An 11,304-nucleotide genomic window follows, 5' to 3' on the forward strand; every position below is an offset into this window, starting at 1 on the left:
GGCTTCAAAACACGAACTTTAATTACCTGCCATATTTTCACAACAGCACTGACCGATTGAAAAAAAAATTGACGATTATACGAAATTTACACGAAAAAAAGGATAAATTCGAGCACAGAAGACTAAGTTTATGATGTTTATATGCATTGGTTCAAGAATTGGAAGAACATTATTTTTCATCGGTCACTCGTTTCTTATGACTTTAAATAAAAATGTTTGTATTTCTAAATACTCTGTCTACTTGATAAAAATGTCTGACTAGCTCCCAAAGTGCGCAACAAAAAGTCAGTTCATGTATCAGTAGCCTGTTCCGAGGATTCATATCTGACCTACTGTTATGATTGCTACCCAATTCAAGCACACACATCATAAAGTTCTATATAACCACGTCCAAAAACTGCCAAACGTGTACAGGACTTGTCAAAACAAAGATCACGAACCTTTTTCAGTTTGGCGCAACAATTCAGGACAGTTCGACTTTGCTGCCCGTCTTTTGATATTATGCGAATTAGTCCAGTTTCATCGCATACAAATATGATAAATGAACAGATACACTTGTTGTTTCCTCCATGAACTCATTTTTGTACTTGAAAATTTCATCTCCATCAAACGATGTACACACTACTTCAGAATTGTCCGAGGTGTATAGCAGATGATTATTCTTAGAATCAATTTCAAGTCCGTTGAGGTTACGACAACTTGTGTTAGTTTCAAAACACTTCTTAAATGGTTGTACATTTTTAAGGCTTGTTTTTTGGACAGTTTCTTCAACTATTACATATAATGTTCCCTCAGATATACATATGCCTCCATTTCTTTGATTGTTATCTTCAATGTTCATTTCAGAGTGAAATGCATTGAAAAATTTGAAACGATACATGTTTGATCCGTAGCAAGAAAGAAACAGGGACTCGCTTTCGAAATCGAATGCAAGTCTTTTAACTAATGTCGGCAAAATATATTCGTCAACAATTCGTTTATCCAAAATATTTATAGCCTGTATTTTTCCAACAAACCCTTCCACTATTCCACCAGCGACAATTACTTCATCTGACACAAAAACGCCTCCATATACATCAAAACCTTTTAAAGCTATAGTCTTAATGTGTTTTAACAAAATACAGTCAAAACTGCTTAGAGGATCTGTTTTGGAAAGAACAGAACTTCCTGATGGAAATAACTGTTTGACAAACGCGTTATGGTCGACTAGAATTGTTTTTATTGATTCGAGCTCAAAAAGACCATCGATATTTTCAACTTGATCTAGTTTTGCACTTTTAACTAATCTAGCTTCAGAAATCGAACTTGTATTTAAAACTGAACTTGCTCCCGTCAAAACAGACTTTATTTCGATTTTTGATTTTTCAAAATGGATAAACATTTGGTTTAATGTGCCATGCTCCTTGACCTTTTTTGTTGTACACTCTAACTTATCAAAATATTTTGAAAGTTTTTCAAATGTTTTCAGTTTGTTCTCGAATGCGTCTTCCGATTCCTCACGAGACATGTTCAGTCCCTTTATAAACAAAGCTAGCAAACTGTCTAGTTTATCTTTTAATGTTGAAATAATTTGGTTGGCCTCTGCTTCAATTTCGGTAAAAGAAATGTCAAGTTTTTCTTTTTCACCATTCTTTTCTTTCATTACCTTTTCAACTTTCACTTTTATGGCATTTACTTCAGACAAGAGCATGCTCATTTTGACATTTTTCAGGTTTTGCATTTCTTCAATAGCTTGCACGTGTTCGCATTTTCTATGATGTAAAGTAAGGCAAAGAAGACAACAAAGTTCTTGATGTTCAAAACAGAAAGCTTCCAAAACTTTTGAAGTGTGAACTGGACACGAATCGGATATCATACTGAGATTTGGCTCGTCTACACCGGAAGAGGCAGTGTCCATTTCTTCAATCTTCACAATTTTGTGGTGAGCAGAAAGCTTCATAATGCCGTGGAATTGCAAGCATTCCTCACACAACGCTTCCATGCAATCTCGACACCATTGTGTTGCCTCGGAAATTTTGTCTCGCCTTTTACAGAGATGACAATTCCGTTTGACACGCTTTGAGTTATCCATTAATGACGAAATTTTAAAATTATGAGGGAGTGATGCTGCCCATTGTGATGCTTCGTCTCCTGGGTTGTTGGGTGTAACAACTGTCCTACAAATAGGACAGCGGTAGTTGGAAAGTTTTTGTTCTGCGCGTTGTTCAGTCGATAAAATAAATTCACCAATGCATGTTTCACAAAAGGTATGTAAACATGGTAAACTTTTCGGTGACTTTAGTGTTTCTAAACAAATAGGACACATGAAAACATCATGTACATGGATCTGCCCTACCGTAGCCATTTCACAGGTAATTTACTTCCTAAATTTCATTAATTGTCTCCTTTATATAAACAAGTGTGGACACAGATCAGTGCGGATAGTAATAGTGTTCGATTTGTTGTTTCAAGTAATAACTTTTCTAAAAAGCTAGCCGTCTTATAGCTGATGTAATATGAAAATGGTTTTCCATGCAGAATAAAATTGTATAGTTGATAGCTAAAATGCAAACAGCAAATATCAATTTTTAGATTTTCCTGTTTCTGTTTTCTTGTAGGGAATCACTTGCTTCTGATTTCTTTCCAATATAGATAATAACATGCTTAATATAACATCAAGTGCAAATATAAAAGAAGATGTGGCATGAGTGCCAATGTGACAACTCTCCACAACAGACCAAAACGACACAGACAATAATAATTATAGGTCAATGTAATGCCTTCAACAATAAGCAAAGCCAATACCGCATATAGTCAGCTATTAAAGGGCCTGAAATGACAAATGTAAAACGATCAATACAGGAAAAGTAAAAGCATAAGAACAAGGTACGGTAAGTATCAGAGAAGTTTACATCTACGAAATAGGTCTTTTGTATATAATTATTACCTCCTTCAGATTGATGATAGCGGATTATCGATATATTCCAAATGTTGTAACTACAATCCCATCTAATGTGACCTTCTGATTTAGGCTTATTACATAATTTGTACTAACATAAACACCACGACGGATGTCACATGTAGAGCTGATTTTGCCTACCCTTACGGAGCATTTCAGATCACCACCAGTTTTTTGTTTTGTTCGTGTCGCTCAGTTTTTTTTTATGTTGTGTTTTGTGTACTATTGTTTGTCTGGTTTTTTTCTTCTTATTTCAGCGATGGCGTTGCTAGTGTATGTTCGACCTATGAGTTTGAAAGTCCCTTTGGCATATTTCGCCTCTCTTTCTCGAATCAATGAATGTGTTTGTAGATAGATGGTTTTGTGTTTTGTTAAGTTCTTCCTTTTAAAATTGTAACACGATGATGACTGTTGTACACATATTTTGACTATATTATTTATTATGTCTGTTTAGTTCACGCATCATTGTACATATAACGGAATTTAATGAGACTGTCAACAAAGTGAGAGGTTAAGCGCCATAAATCCAGGTTTAATATACATTTGAAAATGCCTGTACCAATTCAGGAATATGACAGTTCTTGTCCATTCGTTTTTTATGTGTTTTGTCATTTGATTTTGCCATGTGATTATGGACTTTCCGATTGGATTTTCCTCTGAGTTCAGTATTTTTGTGATTTTACTTTTTGTAGATTGAAAAATGAAAAGCAATGTGTTTTCCTCAGTTTTCGTATATTCAAATGTCTTTCATTTTGTACTAATAAACTCCTTTTTTCTGTTGTCAAACGTGCTATCAATATTTTAAAAATATAGGAAGACGGGTTCATATATTAAATTGAAAGGCATTTTATAATGGTCTCATTAGAATTTGAAGAAAGACATTAATGCGTCATTTCTTTCTTTATAGAGAATGTTCTTAGATCGAACAAAACGACTTTAACTGGGTGCCAAAATATAAAGAATAAAGAGAATAATCGGCGAAGATGAAGGTAATCCTGTAATTGATAGCACTTAAACGGCTTCAGTTAACATTAGTCACACTTGGATCCTAATGAAAATTGTGATTGAGATGTGGGTTTGACGTCTATGTGACAGCACCTCAACGACACAAATAACTCAAAGAGTTATAATCCCTATTATCTGCGTGCATTTCTTTTTCATACGGAATTTGGTGAGACTAGAGTCGTCTTTTAATGGTTTTGCAAATGAGACAATATTTGATTATCTTGTTTAGTAAAGCAATTTTGATGTTTTTGTGTAAATATCCCATTTCAACGAGTGTATATTAGATAGTGAGAGTTCAAGTTAAACCGATGAAAAGTCTCAATCTTTTTCGGCTCTACACATTTCGATAAGAGTTAATTTTTGAAACAATATTTCAATTTAACATGTTAAAAAAAATGTATTTATGGAAGATTAGACAAGATTCACATATATTCACTATTTTATAATGCATCGATCATCATTAGATATGCACTATCGGACAACAGAAGTAACAGGAACTGCTGAACCTTCCGGTGCCCTGAGTACATTAGGATTCATATAGCTCAATCTGAAGTTTTTTTTGTAATGTTTTGTGGAGTGGGTTTTTTTTTTTTGGCAGTCCTTTTTTTGCAATTGTTGTCCGTATTTCTTCGATTGATAGTTTCTGATTGACCCCAACTTTGTAGCTAACATAACCCAGCCAAATAAAACCGTCAATGTATTAAACATTGCGAAAACGTTGAGTATCTGAAAATAATTAGATGTATGTTTCATTATAATACGTTATTCTGATTGGCTAACTGCACACCACGTGTTAATCCTTAAGCAATTGCATTACACAATAAAACTTATCATTCATGATAACACGAGGTCCGTCAATAAAGTGCACAGGTTAATTAAATAAAAACTTCATAAAAATCGTGTTTTCATGATCCTAGCTAAAAAATGTAATCATAAATATTGAATGCTTCTTTTGTAACATCATAGGGTTGTAAAAGCGTTGACCGTGCGCACATTTTTAGAATGAAGCGCTTCCGCGCTTCATACAAAATGTACTTCGGTCAACGCTTTTACACCCCAATGAAGTTACAAAAAGAAGCATTCAACTCTTAACAAAATGTTGATATAAAGACCTTCATAGTATAATGGAACATTTACTTCTTTTTTTAAACTATATCTCATTTCCTAAATCGAACAATAATTGTGTCATATTTCAGGCCGATGCCGGAAAATTGAACCCATACACAACAAGATATATTTCTCGTCATATTGCAAGGACACCTGTCTAAAGATGAAGACTGTATGTTGAGAGTTAAATTTATATTTGTTGTGTGTTGCTTTCTCACTGACGTATAACCCACACCAACCTTTTAAACTATTTTTTAAAATTTAACAAATGTTTGCGATGTTTTTAAAAGTACCTATTGTGAAATTTTATGATTGTTTTAACAATTTGCTAGCCGACGCAGTATGTGCAGATGACCATGCATCACTAATTATTACACTGAATTACATTTTGTTTTAAAAATACATGAGTCATCAGTATCTTACTAACTACTAATTAAACTGTTTACTGGGTTTGTAATTGCATGGTCAAAACGGCGGACGCCACATGTGGAGCAGGATCTGCTTACCCTTCCGGAGCACTTGAGTTCATCCCCAGTTTTTGGTTGGGTTGGGGTTACTTAGTCTTTAGTTTTCTATGATTTCTTTTTTAGCTAAGGCGTTGTCAGTTTATTTTCGATCTATTAGTTTGACTGTCCCTCTGCTATCTTTGTACTTTTTTTTTCTATAATACAACTATTAAAATGAAAAAGAAGAATATTTTCTATCCAAATATAATGTTTGAAAAAACTTATTTCGTAGCATTTCATTTTTGTCACACGACAACATTTTCAAAACACAAGAGACAAATTTGCTGATCTAAATTATATCGTTAGCTAAACAACCCATTCAGTTGTAAAAAGTTATATGAAAGTTAAGTCACATCCGTCATGTCTAGCTCTATTAGTGAATATGTTGTGTATGTTACTGTCTTCATTTGTTTTTGTCTGCTCATATAATTAAATTGGTATCGAAATCAAAATATTCGGTTATCAATAAAGTTTATGCAAAGCTTATGGAACAGGTGAAGACATTTATCCACTGTTAAAGACCGTTAAGTGGTTTTTTGTATCTGTCTTTTCTTATACTTTTATTGACGACGTGCTGTCCCGTTGTCTATTACTAGTAATTAACAATACATTTATTCCGGTGCGACATTTGTTCAATCGGAACTGTTATTTCATAGGAATTAAAATTCATATCACAAAAAAACTAGAGGCTCTCAAGAGCCTGTGTCGCTCACCTGTATTTACTGATGTCGGCCATCTTTGCTGGTAGGCGGGGTCATTAGACACTTTTTTTTTTAAAAGAAACCCTATAGTAATGATTGTGGCCAAGTTTGGTTAAATTTAGCCCATAGTTTCAGAAAAGAAGATTTTTGTACAAGTTACAAAAAATGACGAAAAGTTGTTTAATATTGACTATAAAGGGCAATAACTCCTTTAGGGGTCCTCTGACAATTTTGGTCATGTTGACTCATTTGTATATCTTACTTTACTGAACATTATTGCTGTTTACAGTTTATCTTTATTTATAATAATATTCAAGATAATAACCAGAAACTGCAAAATTTCATTAAAATTACCAATTTTAGGGCAGCAACCCATGCATAAACTGGTTGTCGGATTCATCTGAAAATTTGTGAGATGATATATCCTATTCTAATGAATATTTATATCCTGACAGATTTGCCCTAAATGCCTTAGTTTCAAAGATATGAAGCAAAACTGCATTTTACCCCTATGTTCTAATTTAGCCATGTCGGCCATTTTGTTTGGTAGGCGGGGTCATTGGACACATTTTTAAAACTATATACCACATTGATGATTGTAACCAAGTTTGGTTAAATTTGGCCCAGTAATTTCAGTGGAGAAGATTTTTGTACAAGTTGCAAAAAATGACGAAAAGTTGTTAAAAAATGACTATAAAGGGCAATAACTCCTTAAGGGTTTGACTGACAATTTTGGTCATGTTGAGTTATTTGTAGATCTTACTTTGTTGAACATTATTGCCGTTTACAAATAACCCCTATCCATAAGAGTATTCAAGATAATAACCAAAAACTGCAAAATTTCCTTAAATTACCAATTCAGGAGCAGCAACCAAACAAGAGGTTGTATGATTCGTCTGAAAATTTCAGGGCAGATAGATATAGACCTGATCAAATATTTTACATCATGTCAGATTTGCTCTAAATGCTTTGGTTTCAAAGATATAAGCCAAAATATACATTTTATCCCTATGTTCTATTTTTAGCCATGGCGGCCATCTTGGTTAGTTGACCGGGTCACAGGACACACGTTTTACACTATATACCCCAAGGATGATTGTGGCCAAGTTTTGTTAAATTTGGCCCAGAAGTTTTAGAGGAGAAGATTTTGTAAAAGTTTACGGACGACGGACGCCAAGTGATGAGAAAAGCTCACTTTCACCTTTCAGGATAGGTGGGCTAATAAAAACGACGATTTCATAATGTATCAAATTATGAAAGTGAATACTTATTCTAATATATGTAATATTTCGTATATTTATCATGTTTATGAAGAAATCACTCATTGTTGAATACCGTATTACGTTATGTTTTGCTTTAAAGTAGCTGTTTGACATACACACATCTCTGTTTACCTATATCGACATATAGAAATAAAATAAATCAAGATCAATCCAGATTAAAACATCAACTAATTATTTAAAATACAAAATTTCTTCATAATTATATTGTTACGAAACGTGCTTTCTTTTCTGGTTACATTTCTGACCTTTCTGAAATGTTTTTTATAACTTAAATGGAAATGTTTGTATTTCTAAATACTTTGCCTACTTGATAGAAATGTCTTACTAGCTCCAAAAGTGCCCAACAAAAAGTCAGCTTATGCATCAGCAGCCTGTTCCGCGGATTCATACCTGACCTAACGTTATGACTGCTATCCACTTCCAGCACGTACGTCATAAAGTTCTATATGACCGGGTCCAACAACAGCCAAACGTGTACAGGACTTGTCAAGGCAAAGATCACGAACAGTTTTCAATTTGTCACAGCTATTCAAAACGGTTCGTCTTCGTTCCCCGTCTTCTGATATTAGATGCACCTGTCCAGATTCATCTCCTATAAGTATAATTCCTGTTAAATGAACACATAAACTAGTAGTTTTCTTCATATACTCGTCTTTGTACTTGAATATTTCGCTACCGTCAAACGATGTACACACTACTTCATAATTTTCTGATGTGTACAGAAGACGATTGTTCTTGGAATCAATTTCAAGTCCGTTGAGGTGATAACAATCTGTATTAGTTTGAAAACACATCTCTAATGGCTGTTGTAGATTTTCTAAGCTTATTTTCTTTACAGTTTTATTGACGATGACATATAAAACTCCATCAGATATGCAAATACCTCCATTTCTATGATTGTTATCTTTAATTTTCATTTCAGAATTAAATGCATCGACAAATTTTAAACGACTCAACTTTGATCCGTAGCATGATACAAACAGGGATTCGGATTCGAAATCAAATGCTAGTCGTTTAACAACTGTTGAAAAAGTATGTTCGTCAACAATTCTTTCGTTCAAGATATTAATAGCCTTTAATTTCCCAATTGATTCTTCACATTTGCTGCCTACGACAATTACTTCATCTGACGCAAAAACGCCTCCAAATATATTGAAACCATCTAAATCAATTGTTTTATTATGTTTAATAATAACATTTTCAAAACAAATTGCAGGAGAAGTTTTCGAAAGAACAGAACTATCTGTTGGAAATAATTGTTTTATATATGCGCTCATTTCGACTGGAATTGTTTTAATGGAGCTTAGCTCAATAAGACCATCAATATTTTCAACTTCACCTAGTTTAGCATTTTTAACTAATCTAGCTTCAGATATAGAACTTGTATTCATAACTGAACTTGCTTCTGTCAACACTGACTTTAATTCGGCTTTTGATTTTTCAAAATGAATAAACATTTGGTTTAATGTGCCATGTTCCTCAACAGTTTTTGTTGTACAATGTAACTTTTCAAAATAATTTGAAAGTTTTTCAAAGGTTTTCACTTTGTTCTGGAAAGCATTTTCTGATTCCTCACGAGTTATGCCCAATTTCTTAATAAATGCAGCCAACAGGCTGTCTAGCTGATCTTTGAGTGATAAAATAAATTGGTTAGCTTCTGCTTCAATTTCTGTAAAAGAAGTGTCATTTTTTTCTTTTTCATCATTCTTTTCTTTCATTACCTTTTCAACTTTCGCTTTAATATCGTTTACTTCAGACAAGAGCACGCTTATTTTGTCATTTTTAAGGTTTTGCATTTCTTCAATAGCTTGCACGTGTTCGCATTTTCTATGATGTAAAGTTATGCAAAGAATACAACAAAGTTGTTGATGGTCAAAACAGAAAGCTTCCAAAACTTTCGACGTGTGGACTGGGCATGAATCGGATATCATACTTAAATCAGGCTCCTCTACGATTGATGGGAAATTCATTTCATCAATTCGAACAACTCTATGATCAACAAACAGTTTCATAAAACCGTGAAGCTGCAAGCATTCCTCACACAACGCTTCCATGCAATCTCGACACCATTGTGTTGCCTCGGAAATTTTGTCTCGCCTTTGACAGAGATGACATTCCTGTTTGGCGCTCTTTGAGTTATCCATTAATGACGAAATTGTAAAATTATGTGGGAGTAATGCTGCCCATTGCGATGATTCGTCTTCTGGGTTGTTGGGTATAACAACTTTCCTACATACAGGACAGGGGTAGTTGGAAAGTTTTTGTTCTGCGCGTTGTTCAGTGGATAAAATGAACTCACCAATGCATGTTTCACAAAAGGTATGTAAACATGGTAAACTTTCGGCGACTTTAGTGTTTCTAAACAAATAGGACACGTGAAAACATCATGTTCATTGATCTGCCCTACCGTAGCCATTTCACAGGTAATTTACTTCCTTAATTTCATTAATTGTCTCCCTTTATATAAACAAGTGTTAAAATGATAAATCGTTTTGAGATATGGCGCGACATGTTAAAAAAAACCACACTCCTGTTTTACTTACAAAGTTCTGTAACTCAAAAAGATTACATTTGATTTTCATTAAAAGGTTTACAGATCGTTTGACCATTTCAAGAAATAACTTTATTAAGTTTCATGAAAACTAGATAAGCTGTTCTCAAGTTACGGTGCGACATGTTAGACGGACAGACGGATAGAGTCTAAGACGGACGGACGGACAGAATGACTGATAGATGGAGGAACGGACGGATGGAAGGAAGGACAGACGGACGGACTGATGTATACAATAATACGTCCTGTCAAAATTTTGACGGGCGCGTAAAAACGCAATGAAATGAAAAAAATCTCTTAATTAAAGGTCAAAAGTTTTATTAGGATATCGGCCAAGTCGATTTATTTGTATCTCTTCTTGACTTCCTAAGTCATTTTTCCTATATGACTTTTATATATATGTTTAAAAAAAATAGATAGAAATTGATAAAAGGAACTTCAAATTCGTCATTTAAGGGCAATGCAATAAATCCTTTAAGAACTAATGTGAGAATTTTATAGTAAATGGACAAATGGTAGAGCTCAAGATTTTGAAGATAATCATCTGGCCCTTTCGAATTGTCTATGTTTACGGCTTTTTTTTAAATGATTGACATCATGCACTTGCATGCCCCCCTTTGTTTATTTTTTAGCCATGAAGGCCATCTTGGTTGACAAGCGGGGTCACAGTAAACTTTTTAAAACTAGATACCCTAATTATAATTAAAAAAGACATATGATTTTAAATAAGGTTTGTTAAATGCAGCCTAGTAGTTTAAGATGTGAAAATTTATGTAAAAAAATGTATTGAAAGATAATGAACAACGATCGACCGGTGCCAAGTGATGAAAAAAATAATACTTTTCCTGTTGGGTCAAGTGAGCTAAAAAAATCAAGAATTCCAAACAAAATTACACCGTTCTTAAATTTAAGAAAAAAACACGGTTTAACAACTGAAAATTTCAAATTTCACGAACCGAATCGGACAAAGCAAACAACTTCACTGGCGTTTGTTTTTAATTAAAGAAATAAGACATATTATTTATATTTAAGTGTACGCACTGACTTGTCACAAATGCTTAAATGGTCACAATTCAATTTATGGTGAAGGTCTGTGGCAGAAGGAAAAATAATATAGAAATGAGGTCAAGGGCAAGGGCAGTGGACATATGGCAAATAGGGAAAAAATCGTTAGATCTGTGTTCCATACTTGTATATGTTACAGTCAAACCTT

General features: G+C 33.8%; 2 protein-coding genes across 2 annotated transcripts; both read right to left on the reverse strand.

The window, feature by feature from the left end:
* Positions 1 to 508: 508 nt before the first annotated feature.
* LOC134698100 (E3 ubiquitin-protein ligase TRIM33-like) lies at positions 509 to 2,344 on the reverse strand. Its single transcript, XM_063560392.1, has one exon. The coding sequence runs from the start codon at positions 2,342 to 2,344 to the stop codon at positions 509 to 511; it is 1,836 nt and encodes a 611-aa protein (XP_063416462.1).
* Positions 2,345 to 7,950: 5,606 nt separating this feature from the next.
* On the reverse strand, positions 7,951 to 9,684 carry LOC134698101 (uncharacterized). The gene is made up of 2 exons (XM_063560393.1): positions 8,880 to 9,684; positions 7,951 to 8,702 (listed from the first exon to the last, which is right to left on the reverse strand). The coding sequence occupies exons 1-2, from the start codon at positions 9,682 to 9,684 to the stop codon at positions 7,951 to 7,953; spliced, it is 1,557 nt and encodes a 518-aa protein (XP_063416463.1).
* Between the last annotated feature and the right edge of the window lie 1,620 nt (positions 9,685 to 11,304).

Source organism: Mytilus trossulus, chromosome 14 (genome assembly GCF_036588685.1).
Source record: "Mytilus trossulus isolate FHL-02 chromosome 14, PNRI_Mtr1.1.1.hap1, whole genome shotgun sequence".
Lineage (NCBI taxonomy): Eukaryota > Metazoa > Mollusca > Bivalvia > Mytilida > Mytilidae > Mytilus > Mytilus trossulus.